Source organism: Bufo gargarizans, chromosome 5, assembly GCF_014858855.1.
Source record: "Bufo gargarizans isolate SCDJY-AF-19 chromosome 5, ASM1485885v1, whole genome shotgun sequence".
Lineage (NCBI taxonomy): Eukaryota > Metazoa > Chordata > Amphibia > Anura > Bufonidae > Bufo > Bufo gargarizans.
This window is the reverse complement of record NC_058084.1, coordinates 313,548,263-313,565,221: the sequence shown is the minus strand read 5'-3', so window position 1 is coordinate 313,565,221 and position 16,959 is coordinate 313,548,263. Positions and strand designations below refer to the sequence as shown.

General features: G+C 42.9%; 1 protein-coding gene across 2 annotated transcripts in view; it reads right to left on the bottom strand.

Annotated features, from left to right (window-relative positions):
- NQO2 (N-ribosyldihydronicotinamide:quinone reductase 2) overlaps window positions 1–16,959 on the bottom strand; it is a 43,240-nt gene that overhangs the window by 5,607 nt on the left and 20,674 nt on the right. Inside the window, exons 5-6 of one of the 2 annotated variants that reach the window (XM_044294810.1) lie at window positions 16,398–16,499; window positions 1,766–6,062 (exon numbers count right to left, since the gene is read on the bottom strand). In XM_044294810.1, coding sequence (XP_044150745.1) covers window positions 5,889–6,062; window positions 16,398–16,499 — 276 coding nt within the window. In that variant the 3' untranslated portion in view covers window positions 1,766–5,888. Of the gene's footprint in view, window positions 1–1,765; window positions 6,063–16,397; window positions 16,500–16,959 lie in introns of those variants that run through there. The other variant, XM_044294811.1, reaches the window with a different exon arrangement.

Sequence of the window (16,959 nt, the reverse complement as noted above, 5' to 3'; positions counted from 1 at the left end):
AGTCTTGGATGAGGGTGACAGGTCAGACACTCATCTCTAGGCATGTGACTACACAAATCAGCTTAGAAAACTATTGGTAGAACGATGGTTCTGCTGTCCTGTGGCCAAATGTGCTTGAAGTTTATAGTCAGGGAACAGCTCCTTCTGCTTATAGAGAAATGACATTTTCTTCAGTTTTTAATCTTCTGTAAGTAAATGACAATAATTATTGACCAATTCAAGACCATTTACCCCCCCCCCCCCCTCCTTCCCCTTCCCTAACAGACACATCTTCCGTTTATTTAGTACATCTGTCTTCAAAACCCATAACTTTTCCTTTCCGATTTGGTCATTTAGATAATGTCTTTTTTTTTTTTTGTGATAAGTGAGACATGTTATGTCGTTTTTATTATTTTTTGTTTTTTACCTGGGAAAATGAAAAAAGAAAAAATGGTCTGTTTTCATGTTTTCTTAAGTATTTTTGTAAGTATTCCCATGGTCCCAACCACCAGAGAGGCTGACACTTTTTCCTATGGTGTGCAAGCACAACCACCGCTGATGAATTGCAGGGTGGTCATGACGCCTGGATATTAGCAGTGTATAATGTGATTGAAAATTGAATCAAGCCAGCAAAGGAAGCAATATAGACAATCACAATACATTATTAAGTGCCTTTCATTAATTTTGTTAACGTGATATATGACATTTGTCAAATTGAGTTCAAAAACTTGAAAACAAACAATTTTTTCTTTTAACCCCTTTCAATTTCAGTAATTTTTATATAGGGAATATATGGGCGTCAAAAAGTAAAAACATTCGGAGCTTTGGCCCTGGATGTTTTGTCCTAGGCCCGAATTTACTGCCTGCTGGACCCATATGACTGTACAATTGAATCCCTGCACTGCAGCACTACCATACTGAATGATTTGCCCTGGGCCCCCTGCTAGGCTGGTCCACAGATAGTGAAAATACAAGGGTGACTACTGACCAGGATGCACTGTAGGAGCTGAAAGCAGGGCCGGCCTTAAGGTTGTGCAACCAGTGTGGCAAAACAGGGTGCATTGCCCTGCATTCCTGAAGGGGACGCCAGAGCAACTTTCCCAAAGGCAATAAAGCTATTTATTTTCACCTTGCTCCATCCCTCCTTCCCCGTCATCAGCTCTTACCTAACAACTGTGACGGCCCCTGAGTTTCCTGTGAGCTGTGAGGTCTCTTGAGAAGGAAAGCAACAACTGCTTCCTCCCACATGCTGTTTTGTTGGGAGCAGTTTGTGTGGTTCACTGTACCCTGACATGCTTCAATAAGTTACTGAAAAGGCTTCAAGTGGTGAGTCTGTCTATATCTACCTCTATCTATCGATTTATCTACATGATCAAAGAATGAACCAGTGCAAGCTACCATGCTATGCTAGCGAGCTATGTATACACAAATAAAGTAGCAGTACACCACTAAAAGCACTAATATACAAGATATCTATCTATCAAATATATATCTATCCTCATACCGTAAGTATTTATCTCTCATATCTATCCATCCATACCTCTATGTCAGTCTATCTATCCATCTATCTATCTGCAACGGGCGCCTCCCACCTCCTATAACGCGTCCCAAATGTAGGAAATGCCAAGTGGTGTAGTGCGGCCTAAATTGTCTCTTTATGTGTCACGGTGCTACTACCTGGACACTGCTGGACCCCAGGCTTTGGCTCCGAAGCAATGAAAAGGGGAAACAATTAAGGGATTGGAAAAACTTGAGTCCAGACCTTCAGATAAAGTTTAATGGCAGCTTTACTTTTAATAAACATTTCTTCAAGCATTTCACAGGTTTTGTCTTGGTTCTAGCAGGATTTAGCATTAAACTGGCAGGCAAACTCAACTCTGCTCTATCCTTCTCTCACTCTGCTGTACTGACAAGCTGATTGAATAACTTGGCTTCTTCTTTATGATGCACTTCACTTTTTAGCCGTTCTTATCGTAAGCCAAGGAAATTTACTCCTGGCTCCTGAGGCTTTAGGCTTCTGCCTGCATGGCCAGCAGAGCTTAAGGTGCTCTGGCTGGAGTGGGCCAGTAAAGACGTGCCCCTGCACAGCCTTCCCCTTGCACGGGGTAAACTAAACTAACTCTAATTGGTCCCCACCCTTCTTGCAGGAAGTAGGACTAGCCTACTTCTCTCTGGGGGGATGGAATGGTAAGTTCCATTCTATCTAAGATAGCTCTGCCAGAAACGCTGCCACCTGCTGGTGAACCAGGCACATGAAATGAACAGTTACATAACAATATTATAAATGCACAGTGTTGAGTGACCTGGAAATAAATATATAGGTGACATAAAGGTTAGACCATAAAAGATATAAGCAAGGTGCAGAAGTGGTAACATCACTCTGGTGTGTTACATATCCTCATACTGTAACAATTTATCTCTAATATCTATCCATGCATACCTATATGTCAGTCTATCTATCTGATATCCATCTATCAGAAGTTCAGTGTTTATTCACACGTTAGAAAGTTCACAGAACAAAAAAAAACACTTTCAAGCAAAAAGGTCACCTTGCAGTATTGGTGTCAGTTCACACCATGTGGCCTGTTCTGCCAACAAGAGTCCATCAGCAGGCTTTAGTCAGCCTGTTTCCCCTCATATGGGTCTCAGCCCTCCTTCCCGGCACAAGCCTCAGATCCCAATACAGAAATCCCCTCTGCATGAACCCAGCTGTCTTTTAAAGGCGATCCAGTCCGTTGTTTGACCTTACCTGACTGCTAATTAGTCCAGCAGCACATACTGGGAGGAAAATACCTGCCTCCACATACAATTCCCTTTACTGTGTCACATACCTTACCCTTTGTTCAACCTTAAGGGGGTGAACACATGCATAAACAGTGCACCTGGGACAGTGCCTCCACGTTTCCCTGCAACCGGCCTGCTCTGTGCTCCACCGTGAACTCAAAGTTCTGCAGTGACCAGAGCCATCTGGTGACCCGGGAATTTTTCTCTTTGTCCAGGTGGTGACAGGCTGCAGCCAAGCGCATATTACTCCTTCAGAGATGGCTTGCCACCGAGCCACGGGCACACGGTACGGCTTTAACCAGACTTTTGCCTGGGGCTCAGTGACAATATCACGGTGGGTTACGGAAGGGCGTTCAGGGAGGTCAGAGAATACATCCGTGTTCCGACTAACAAACTCCCTGGCCCCCTGAGTCTGTTTAGCGGAAAAGGCTGTCAGTAATCTTTTCTGTGGCAGCCGCTTCCCCTGTAGCAGAGGGACCGGAATCTCTTCTCCTAGAACAGCCGCGGGCTGTTCTCAGTACAGGTCTTCCTAACCTTCCAAGGTTTTAGTAAATTGACATGGTAGACCTGCCTCAGCTTTTGCCGACCTGGCTGGCGTACCTTGTAATTTGTGTCTCCAACTTTCTACGATGTTTTGTAGGGCCCCTGCTACCTAGCGAGGAACTTACTGTCGGCAGGAGGCCCAAAAACCAAAACCGGATCTCCCTGGCTACAGTTACGGACCCCAGATGCTCGATTATAGGCCCGATTCTGGGCTGGCTGAGCTATCTTCCTATGCTCCCTACCTATCCTATTCAGTGGGATTGTCTCCCCCTCACCCACTGGACCTACCGTGGGCCCCTCTACCTTGGGTTTCTGGTGTTCTAACACAACTAGGCCAGGCCTCGCTACTGGAGCTTTCCCTATCTCCCGGGGATCAGTATGTACAACGGCCAGCCACAGGGCTGGGAACAACGTAAAGTCTCTTCCTAGTATCACTTTATAGTGCATGCTGTTGGTTACGGCCACCTCATGGATCTGCCTGCCGACACACGTGCTTAGGTACACCAGAGCAGTGGGGTACTCCTTTAAATCTCCATGCATGCTGAGCACCCCGACTTTCCGTTCTGTAAACTCGGTGGGTTGCACCAGGAAAGCCCTCACAAGGGTCACCCGACTCCCTGAGTCCAGCACAACCACCACGGGAGTGACTCCCACCTCCACCTGACACAAAGGTTCGTTATTGAGAGTTTCTGGAGTGTCTAACGCACCGACCCTTCTGGCATACCATGAGTCTTGATACCCAAAGTTTACGTCCATGGGCTCGACCAGGTGGGGACAGTCGGCCCGTATATGGCCGGGCTCATGACCCCGCCAGCAGATTATCAGGTTCCGATTCCCAAAGGGCACATCCCGTGCGGTCTTTCTCAGCTCAGGCCACTGGGTCTGGGGTGGGGAATGGATTTTCTGGATTTTGTTACACCGTTCCCCCTGGAGTTCCTCAGTAGCCCCATACCGTTCGACTAGGTCCACCATCTCCACAGCGCTGGAGGGGTGGTGGCAATGCCCTCCAGAATTTCTCAGCTACAATACAGTCCAGCATAGCAGTGAGACTCAGTACGTCAGGTGGTAGCCATTTTTGCAAGAAATGCAGCAAATTATAATACTGGGGTCTTGCTGGCTCAGCCGGGTTAAACCCCCACTGATGCACCCGCTGGGCCCGGACTAACACATTCACCCCCAGTCTCGCCAGGATCTCACCCTTGACCTTATAGTAGTCTGCCGCTTGCTCATCCGGTAAAGCAAAGTAAACCTGTTGGGGTCCTGATGCCAGGAACGGTGGGATGACCTCAGCCCACTGGTCCCGGGGTAGACTCTCCCTCACGGCCACCTTCTCGAACATCGCCAGGTAGGTTTCAATGTCATCCGTCGGTGCCATCTTGGGGATCGCCATGCGGACAGCTTTCCGGGCATTGCAAATTCGAATATGACCCCTGCCGCTCATCACTATTTGTCAAAGAGGTGCAGAAAATGACTAATTTAGCAAATTATTAAAGACCAGCTGCCAGCATCATAAACCCTAATAAACCAGGCAGTATGCTGAGTTGATCATGCTGAGTGCAATGACACAATCATAGGTGTCACTTTACAGAAATGTGTACTTTTATTTTTATGTAAATTAAGTGCTCAGATCACCAAGGAATGGGCCTAGCCTAGCATCGCTTCACCTCCTCAATGCCCCAGTCGCCACTTCCTCTCCCATACTGATTGACTGGGCCAAGAATCTTTGCTTTTCAGATGCCTGGCTGTAAAATCTTGAGAATGCACTGGTAAGAGTACAGTCATCACATGCACAGATCGAATCTCAAAGTAGTGACAGCTGTCCCTGCTCTAAGATCCATCGAGAGTACAGATGAGACATGCGCAGTTCAGATCTTTAAAGCAGGCTCCCCGTTTTGAGATCTGAAATGCGCATGCGCTGACTGTACTCTCTCTGGCACATGGATGGGATTTCAGTGCCCGGCCTAAACAGTGAGGATGCCGGGTAGAGGAAGAGCTGAAGTGGTGCTCTGAGGGGCTAGACCAGCCCCACAGTGCTCCGAGAACCATATTGGCATACAAAAAAGGTACAAATTTCTACTATATATCTGATTACTGCAACAGATATGTCACAGCATGATCAACGTACCAGCAAGGGAGTATCCCTGGTTTACTAGGATTAATTATGCTGACAGATGCTCTTTAAATTGATAGGAAATGACATGCTGCCTTCTATGAATTGCAAATTATAGCAATTTCTGGAAAGCAGAGTAGTAGGTAACTATTCTTTCTATGTTTTTACATAGCTACTATTTGGACGTTTATTAGATACGTATGCAGAAAATCGACAGAGTTTTGTTTGTCATTACATTATTCTAATACAATAAAGAATATTTAATGGCATCCATATAATAATAATAATAATAATAATAATAATAACAATAATTTGAATTTTACTGCAATATACAGTTTGGCTGGTTCATTTACAACATGGGAACCTGATCACTTTCTTCTGCTCATGATCCAAGGCCCTAAAGAGCAATAGCACTGAGGAAAGGTTAATACTTTTCAAGCAGAAAAACTGATTATGTTGTTTCGCCAACCATCTAGTGGAAGTACCAAGGCGGTGTACAATCTATTGGATTTTCATGCCAAATGTTTTCTAGTCTTTGAGTCCAATTGTTCAGCATTTCTTTTCTTCTTTCTTCACTCACATTCTCTGGTGCATAGGATATTTGAGGAGCAAGGACTTCAAATCCACAGAAGTGCATTATGCCGTGCTAAGGAAAGCAACAGGAAATAAGATCAGAAGGTCAATTTCAAATTAGTTTAATATGGGGACAGGAAAGTGCCCGTATTATGATGGTGTAAAATTGTCCAAAAGGTCCTCGGCTGTTATATGGTATATTTACCTCAAAATCCCCATTTTGTATAAGTATACTGAGCATTATACAGTGGGATGCGAAAGTTTGGGCAACCTTGTTAATCGTCATGATTTTCCTGTATAAATTGTTGGTTGTTACAATAAAAAATGTCAGTTAAATATATCATATAGGAGACACACACAGTGATATTTGAGAAGTGAAATGAAGTTTATTGGATTTACAGAAAGTGTGCTATATTAAACAAAATTAGGCAGGTGCATAAATTTGGGCACTGTTGTAATTTTATTGATTCCAAAACCTTTAGAACTAATTATTGGAACTCAAATTGGCTTGGTAAGCTCAGTGACCCCTGACCTACATACACAGGTGAATCCAATTATGAGAAAGATTATTTAAGGGGGTCAATTATAAGTTTCCCTCCTCTTTTAATTTTCTCTCAAGAGTAGTAACATGGGGGTCTCAAAACAACTCTCAAATTACCTGAAGACAAAGATTGTTCAGCATCATGGTTTAGGGGAAGGATACAGAAAGCTGTCTCAGAGATTTCAGCTCTCTGTTTCCACAGTTAGGAACATATTGAGGAAATGGAAGACCACAGGCTCAGTTCAAGTTAAGGCTCGAAGTGGCAGACCAAGAAAAATCTCGGATAGACAGAAGCGACGAATGGTGAGAACAGTCAGAGTCATCCCACAGACCAGCACCAAAGACCTACAACATCATCTTACTGCAGATGGAGTCACTGTGCATCGTTCAACCATTCGGCGCACTTTACACAAGGAGATGCTGTATGCGAGAGTGATGCAGAGGAAGCCTTTTCTCCGCCCACAGCACAAAAAGTGCTAAAGGTGAGGTGGGCTAAAGCACATTTGGACAAGCCAGCTTCATTTTGGAATAAGGTGCTGTGGACTAATGAAACTAAAATTTAGTTATTTGGCCATAACAAGGGGCGTTATGCATGGAGGAAAAAGAACACAGCATTCCAAGAAAAACACCTGCTACCTACAGTAAAATATGGTGGTGGTTCCATCATGCTGTGGGGCTGTGTGGCCAGTGCATGGACTGGGAATCTTGTCAAAGTTGAGGGACGCATAGATTCCACTCAGTATCAGCAGATTCTGGAGACCAATGTCCAGGAATCAGTGACAAAGCTGAAGCTGTGCCAGGGCTGGATCTTTCAACAAGACAACGACCCTAAACACTGCTCAAAATCCACTAAGGCATTTATGCAGAGGAACAAGTACAACGTTATGGAATGGCCATCTCAGTCCCCAGACGTGAATATAATTGAAAATCTGTGGTGTGACTTAAAGAGAGCTGTCCATGCTCGGAAGCCATCAAACCTGAATTAACTAAAGATGTTTTGTAAAGAGGAATGGTCCAAAATGCCTTCAACCAGAATCCAGACTCTCATTGGAACCTACAGGAAGCGTTTAGAGGCTGTAATTTCTGCAAAAGGAGGATCTACTAAATATTGATTTCATTTCTTTTTTGTGGTGCCCAAATTTATGCACCTCCCTAATTTTGTTTAAGCAATTATAGCACACTTTCTGTAAATCCAATAAACTTCATTTCACTTCTCAAATATCACTGTGAGTGTCTCCTATATGATATATTTAACTGACATTTTTTATTGTAACAACCAACAATTTATACAGGAAAATCATGATGATTAACAAGGTTGCCCAAACTTTCGCATCCCACTGTATCTAAATGCTATGAAAAAAACAATCGATTTCTGAAAGTAGGTGAAGCCGATTTATTAATATCCCAAGACGAATCTATGCCACTTGCGCAAAATTTGTTAATGTGGTGCGTGTTTTCAGTGGCGCAACTAGAGGTCTATGGACCCCAGGGCAAACTTCGGATTGGGGACCCACACCCCCATTAACCTGCAACCACATTACCCCACCCCCTCCCCGCTACTCGCTCTGCATATATATATATATCATTTGGCCCCCACCCAGACTGTATATATTTCATTTGGCCCCCACCCAGACTGTATATAATTTAATTTGGTCCCCACCGAGACTATATATATTTCATTTGGCCCCCAGACTGTATATACAGTACAGACCAAAAGTTTGGACACACCTCTTGAAGCTCAAGAGAATGCCAAGAGTGTGCAAAGCAGTAATCAAAGCAAAAGGTGGCTACTTTGAAGAACCTAGAATATGACATATTTTCAGTTGTTTCACACTTTTTTGTTATGTATATAATCCCACATGTGTTAATTCATTGTTTTGATGCCTTCAGTGTGAATCTACAATTTTCATAGTCATGAAAATAAAGAAAACTCATTGAATGAGAAGGTGTGTCCAAACTTTTGGTCTGTACTGTACCTGTATTTCATTTGGCCCCCACCCAGTCTGCATATATTTCATTTGGCTTCCACTCACTCAGACTGTATATATTTCATTTTGACCTCTGTATATAATTGAATGATTGGCTGCCCCCCGCTCACTATGTATAAATTATATTTTTTGTGGCCCCCTCTTATATGGCTGGTGTGGGCCCACCTTTCTAAATTCAGTTCATAGGGCCACTGCCAGATGACCCCAGTATGACACAGCCCTGCCAGGCTGCCACCCTCTCTGTATAGATTTTATTTTCGATTGTGCCCCCCCCTTTCCCGGCCCGTTCTAAATTCAATTCATAGTGCCAGGTGCTCCCAGTATGGTGAGCAGCATGTTCATACCTAAAAAATAAAAAATCTATTTCTGCTCTGCTCTGTTCTGCGTACGGTCATCCTGTCTCACTGGCAGCATTATCACGTCTTCCCGCGAGACCCGTGACCTCCAGCGCCGGATCTCGCCGACATTGAGCAGAAAGGGTATATGTATGGGGATGTGCGCAGCCGCACTAGCCACTTACTTTTTAAATAGACAAAGCAAAGCGGAGGGAGACTGGGATGGCTAAAAGCAATTGCCGGCCCCCTCCCCTGGCGGGCCCGGTAGTGGTCGCACCCTCTATATGTTTTTTTTAAATAGATTTGGCGCTAGTGCAATGTTGTTTCTCCTATTTCTGTGAAGGTACTTCTAGGGGTAAACCGGCATGGAGTTGCAACTGGCTGTAACATTTAAGTTTTTTAAAAAATGATCTACCAACAAAACCTGAGCAACTTCTCACTCAACTTCTGAAAGTAAAATTAGTGAAACCAGTATTTTCAGGGGCGTAGCTATAGGGGGTGCAGAGGTAGCAGTCGCTACCGGACCCAGGAGCCTGAGGGGGCCCAAAGACCCTAAGACACTGGCATTATAGAAAGTGCATACTGGTCAATTTACACCTTTGGCTGGAGGGAAGGGGTTAGGTTAAGAATTTGGCATGAGGGGGTGCCATTTCAATGTTTGCCTCAGGCAGCAGGAAGGATATGTGCTCCCCTGCCCCTTGCCAATAAGCACTGAGGAACGGGGGCCAAAGCTCAACTCTTGCACCAGAGCCCATGAGCTTTTAGCTACACCCCTGAGTATTTTATTTATTGTTTATATTCCTTTTGATAAACAGTTGAAACCAGAAGTTTACATACACTATATAAAAAGACTAAATGCATGTTTTTCTCAATATCTGACATGAAATCAGAATAAACCTTTCCTGTTTTTAGTCAATTAGGATTACCATAATTATTATTATTTGCCAAATGCCAGAATAATGAGAGAGAGAATGTTTTAAGGCATTTTTTTTACTTTCTACAATGTCAAAAGTTTACATGCACTAAGATTACTATGCCTTTAAACAATTCTGGACCGCCCATATGATGATGTAATGTGTTTGGAAGATTCTGTTAGGTTTGTTGGCAACATCTGAGTTAATTATAGACGCACCTGTGGATGTATTTAAATGCACACATGAAACACACTGTGGGGAAGTCTAAAGAAATAAGCCAAGATATCAGGAAGAGAATTGTGGACTTCCACAAGTCTGGCTCAACCTTGGGTGAAATTTCAAGATACCTGAAGGTGCCTCGTTCATCTGTACAAACAATTATACGCAAGTACAAACAAGATGGGAATGTCCAGCCATCATACCGCTCAGGAAGGAGACGGGTTCTGTGTCCCAGAGATGAACATGCTTTGTTCCAACATGTGCATATCAACCCAAGAACAAAAGCAAAAGACCTTGTGAAGATGATGGCGGAAGCTGGTAAGATTGTGTCAATATCCACAGTGAAACGAGTACTGTATCAACATAGGCTGAAAGGCCACCCTGCCAGGAAGAAGCCATTCATCCGGTACATGTTTGGAGACATGTCCTGTGTCTGACAAAACTAAAATGTAACTATTTGGCCATAATGACCATCATTACGTTTGGAGGAAAAAGGGAGAAGCTTGGAAGCCTAAGAACACCATCCCAACTGTGAAATACGGGGGTGTCAGCATCATGTTGTGGGGTTGTTTTGCTGCAGGAGGGACTGGTTCACTTCACAAAATATATGGCATAATGAGGAAAGAAGATCATGTGAATATACTTTAGCAACATCTCACGACATCAGCCAGGAAGTTAAAGCTTGGGCGGAAATGGGTCTTCCAAATGGACAATGACCCGAAGCATACTGCCAAGCTGGTTACAAAGTGGCTTAAGGATAACAAAGTCAATGTTTTGGAGCAGCCATCACAAAGCCCGGATCTCAATCCTATTGAAAATGTATGGGCAAAGCTAAAAAGGCAGGTGCAAACAAGGCGCCCAACAAACATGGCTCAGTTACACCAGTTTTGTCAGGAGGAATGGGCCCAAATTCCGACCAACTATTGTGAGAAGCTTGTGGAAGGATATCCAAAACGTTTGATCCAAGTCATACAGGTTAAGGGCAATGGTGCCAAATATTTATGAAATGTATGTAAACTTTTTGACTTTACAGAAAGTAATAAAATGCCTTAAAACATTCTCTCTCTCATTATTCTGGCATTTGGCAAATAATAATAATTATGGTAATCCTAATTGACCAAAAACAGGAAAGGTTTATTCTGATTTCATGTCAGATATTAAGAAAAACATTCATTTGTGTCTTTTTATATAGTGTATGTAAACTTCTGGTTTCAACTGTATCTACGCGTATATTTGCTCCTATGACTGATGTACATATATTTCTGTATATATTTTAGGCTGTGACCAAGGTCTGGAACAGACCAAAATACTAGTTGCTGCCCCCTAACAGTTATATTTGGAGCTCTGTGAATGAGATGACATCACCTCCACCAGGGTGCCGACCATAGACCTTTTTTTCCTTCTGAAAATGATGCGGAAAGGCACAGGTCGCCAAAAGGCCACAAAGCTGAAGTAGCAGATTTCATAAATGCCCCACTCAATTTTTTTAACTGGCTTAGACTACGTGTACATGGGGAAAAAAAATTACCAAAAAAATGCATCACGTCGGTTTCTATGCAGGTTTTTCTGACAGTGTGGATGAGATTTGTTAAACTCTCAACCACTCTGCTGCTAATGCAATACTCTACACATCTAGACTTCCAGCAGCATGGTATTTTCCTCAGAGCAATACTTCTAGGGCAGAATACATCCGTAATATTGCATGTATCTATATGTGAAACAGAGCATGTGGCTCTGTAATATGTTTTTGTAAGATATAGGTGGGCAGGTGGACTTAGACTGGGTTGTAAGTAGCTATGTGGGTGGTCTTATAAAGGATTGACATTCTTGTACAGTATGTATATGTGTATGCAGAGATAGCTGGCAGTCACTAATCAGATGGGCCACTTGGCTCAGAAAGAGCAGAGATTTAAAAGAATAAATCAAACATTTTGCTGGATCATTTCCCATAAAATTAGATATAAATCTGCTCAGCTTCTCCTGCTCTATAACATGCTGCATGCAGAATGCACTGCATTATCACAATGGCAGGTTCTCTTTAAAATGTGAACCTTAAAAGGGATTATCCCATGACTAATGTAAAAAATTAAAATCAAACATCATATAGTACATGGAAATATTTTTCTAACAAAGCCAGAACCAGCCCTGTACCTCACATGGATCCAGAGATGTCCACATACATGGCTCTAGTAGACTGATATCAATCTGGCAGCTCACAAGGAGTGTCTATTCTGCTGCATCTTAGGAGGCATGTCCATTCTCCTGCAGCTCTCACCCTATAACAGCTCAGGAGGCAGTTGAAGGATGAAACCAAGCATGTGCATCCTTCTCAGTGAGCCGGACAAAGAAATACGAAAAAGAATAAAGCGCAGGTGGTGATGTACAGATACATTTTATTGAATAAATCAGTGGTTATGCTGAATTTTTAATTACATTCAATTACAAAAGTATTGAGATCCAGGTGCTAGTTTGAAAATTGTAGAATATTTTTCATGCGACAACCCTTTTAAAGGGTTGTTTAATTCTGGGCAGAACCAAAATTACAGACACCACACATATAGTACAAAAGCATCTTTATTGTGTCTCATTAAAAAGACATATCACATAAGTATCGATAATAATAAAAAGTCAATACAGAAGGTACTAAGAGAGTGATACCCCTCCAGTCACTAGGCCCCACTGTATGTCCCACTTATACACATATCATGGCTGTGATAAGAAGATGAATCCTTCCTATATAAATATAAATAGAGTCTCCCACCATAAACAGTTCCCTATCTATCAGTATATATGCAATCCATTCCCCAATATTCTATCATATCGTTATACAGTACATATGAATAGAATGGGGCATCACTAGATCAAATAGTCATCACACTACACCCAACAGGGTGTTGCAAGTAGGTAGGGACAGAGGTGCGGGTGGAGTCCAGGGCTGCACTCTTCCCTTCCCTTCGTGACAGCCTCCTTAGTAAGTGCTTAAAAGTATGGCATGAGAAGAATACAATACATAACTGGTACGGAGATAAGAAAGGCATGCAGACCAAGAGCTGGGGGGGCAGAACAAACCCTGACGTACGTTTTGCCGCTCTTCCTCTGGGGGGGCGTGTCAATCTGATCTATATCCATGCTTTTATACACCTTTTGAATCCCTCCTATATCATTATCTATTAGGTTTTCACCTGTGTATTGAAAATGATGGCTCCTGTATGGTGTGGGTAGCGTCCTGTGGGAATGGCGGCGAAATCCGGCAAAACATTGCGAGATCGCCCAGACTAACCCAGATCAGTGAAGGAGCCCACACATGGTTTTCTGTTGCATGGTGGTTCTTCTTTGTTTTTTTAATTCTGGACAGGTATGGACATGGTCACCTGCGCAGCTACAGTCAATCACTGGCTTCAGCAGAAATGTCCCCAAGCCGCACATTACTGCGGTCTCTTGCCACTTTGGGACATGTCACCACTGAAGCCAGCAATTGACTGCAGGTGCAGGTGACCATGTCCATATTCAGCCAGAAGTATACAAACTAGGGTTCATAAGTTGGCCAAGCAGGAGCCAGGGAGCAGGACCATAGTATGAATCTTTCAATAGGTTGTGCACATTATGGGGGATAACTGAACACCTCTTTAAAAGTTCCTTTTTTAGGACTTATTTAGCCTTTTTTTATGATGCATGAAATTCACTGCAAAGCTTTTTTTGAATGGCATTTTTTACACTGCGTTTGTGCGTTTTAGTGGTTTTGGCATATTTGCAAAATGTTGTATGTCGTGCTTTCATGCATTTTTCCCATAGGAATCTCTATGAGACCTGAAAAATTACTGAAATTATGCCTAATATTTAACATAAATAGTTAAAAAAAATGAAAATTGTTAACCAATTTTAACCACCGAAAAGAAAGCACACGCAAAATTTTATGAGAAGGAAGACTAAAAGCTAAAGACACTTTTGTACCTATTTTCCCTATTTTTTTTAATTACATTGCATATACCTTTACAAATGAAAGATTGACTTTTATTAAAAATGCTCTTCAGTTTGTGCAGTGTCCTGAAATACACCACAAAGCACTGAAATGTATTATGTACTACAAATCCCATAAAGTTGTATAAGGAGTGTGAGGTCCCATGAGGCTAGTTAGGGCTGGCTCCACCTTTCCTCTCTAGGAGAAATGTCTAAAAATGGCTACAGCCTCCTTTGTATGTGGTGGAAAAACTGCAAGCTACACGCTGCCCAACATAACCAAAGGACAGGATGGTCCCCTGTTCCTCTGAAGATACTGTAGATATTATAAACTTATATATCTTATTATAGAGAAAGTGCATCTCGTTAGGCCGGGGAAAGGAGAGATTGACCAGTCTGATTGTGAGAGGGAGAAGCTAGCCTCCATATACAGGTCCTTCTAAAAAAATTAGCATATTGTGATAAAGTTAATTATTTTCTGTAATGTACTGATAAACATTAGACTTTCATATATTTTAGATTCATTACACACAACTGAAGTAGTTCAAGCCTTTTATTGTTTTAATATTGATGATTTTGGCATACAGCTCATGAAAACCCAAATTTCCTATCTAAAAAAATTAGCATATTTCATCCGACCAATAAAAGAAAAGTGTTTTTAATACAAAAAAAGTCAACCTTCAAATAATTATGTTCAGTTATGCACTCAATACTTGGTCGGGAATCCTTTTGCAGAAATGACTGCTTCAATGCGGCGTGGCATGGAGGCAATCAGCCTGTGGCACTGCTGAGGTGTTATGGAGGCCCAGGATGCTTCGATAGCGGCCTTAAGCTCATCCAGAGTGTTGGGTCTTGCGTCTCTCAACTTTCTCTTCCCAATATCCCACAGATTCTCTATGGGGTTCAGGTCAGGAGAGTTGGCAGGCCAATTGAGCACAGTAATACCATGGTCAGTAAACCATTTACCAGTGGTTTTGGCACTGAGCAGGTGCCAGGTCGTGCTGAAAAATGAAATCTTCATCTCCATAAAGCTTTTCAGCAGATGGAAGCATGAAGTGCTCCAAAATCTCCTGATAGCTAGCTGCATTGACCCTGCCCTTGATAAAACACAGTGGACTAACACCAGCAGCTGACATGGCACCCCAGACCATCACTGACTGTGGGTACTTGACACTGGACTTCAGGCATTTTGGCATTTCCCTCTCCCCAGTCTTCCTCCAGGCTCTGGCACCTTGTGCTGCTTCCAGTGCTGCTTCTCTGTAGCCCAGGTCAGGCGCTTCTGCCGCTGTTTCTGGTTCAAAAGTGGCTTGACCTGGGGAATGCGGCACCTGTAGCCCATTTCCTGCACACGCCTGTACACGGTGGCTCTGGATGTTTCTACTCCAGACTCAGTCCACTGCTTCCGCAGGTCCCCCAAGGTCTGGAATCGGTCCTTCTCCACAATCTTCCTCAGGGTCCGGTCACCTCTTCTCGTTGTGCAGCGTTTTCTGCCACACTTTTTCCTTCCCACAGACTTCCCACTGAGGTGCCTTGATACAGCACTCTGGGAACAGCCTATTCGTTCAAAAATTTCTTTCTGTGTCTTACCCTCTTGCTTGAGGGTGTCAATGATGGCCTTCTGGACAGCAGTCAGGTCGGCAGTCTTACCCATGATTGCGGTTTTGAGTAATGAACCAGGCTGGGAGTTTTTAAAAGCCTCAGGAATCTTTTGCAGGTGTTTAGAGTTATCTAGTTGATTCAGATGATTAGGTTAATAGCTCGTTTAGAGAACCTTTTCAGGATATGCTAATTTTTTTAGATAGGAATTTTGGGTTTTCATGAGCTGTATGCCAAAATCATCAATATTAAAACAATAAAAGGCTTGAACTACTTCAGTTGGTGTGTAATGAATCTAAAATATATGAAAGTCTAATGTTTATCAGTACATTACAGAAAATAATGAACTTTATCACAATATGCTAATTTTTTTCGACTGTAAAGTCTGCATTTCATGTGAATAGTGCTTGTGTGGATCACCTGCTGTTCGATTTCAGTAAAGTACTGTGGATTTGTTATACCAACACCGGTCTCATAAAATGTACCACACTACATTTGCACCGCAAGTTGCTGGCATCACAACTACTGGGACCCTGCCTCGCACCGTAAAACAGCAATATCAAGGGCACCTGCCATCATGCAGGAGAACCCCAAAACCAGAGTGTGTTCCGAAGGGAAGAACCAGTGCACCCTTCCCATCATTACACGCCAGCCCAGTTAGCTTCAGGAAACCGTGAGTACGACTACTGCACCCAGCCACCCACACTCACGTGCGACCCTGTGGCTCAGTCGCTGCATTTTCTTCAGCAGCTTGCAAAGGTTTAAAAAGGTGTCGTTAGTATCATGCAGTGAACTACTTTATATTCTGCCTATTAAGGTACTGCATATTGGAAACATTATTTATTTGCAAAAGCTTACCTGAATAGGCCAAAGAAGGTAGCGGATATCACCACTTATGCCTTCTTTACTGAACATATGTTCTGTTCCACCAGTCGTAAATGAAAGTAACGCTCGTTTACCCTAAGCAGCAGAAAAACGAGAGAAGGCAATTCATTAGTGTTAGAAATAACGTAGGCTTTTACCTACAACTTCCCACTTTCGTTGTCATCAGATCTTTTCGCTCACTTATATTGTATAGTACATAGTTAGGCCTCATATTTAGTGATGAGCAAATCGAAGTATCTGATGACGCGGCATCTTCGGGGATAAATGATGGGGGGAGCTCGGCGCAATCGTCATTCCCCGTCATTGTACCCGCATTTCTTGTTAAAGTTCGGTGAAGCAGCCGATTCGAATTTTCCAAACTTCGATCATCTCTACTCACATTTTTTGCGGACAGCACACTGACCCGCCCATTTCTATCAGGCTATGCACACATTCATAATATTATTTGCAGATCCATGTGGTTTTTCCACAAATTATAGAACATGTTCTATTCTGACCCGTGTTGCGTATTGCCATTTCTAATAATGAACGTGAG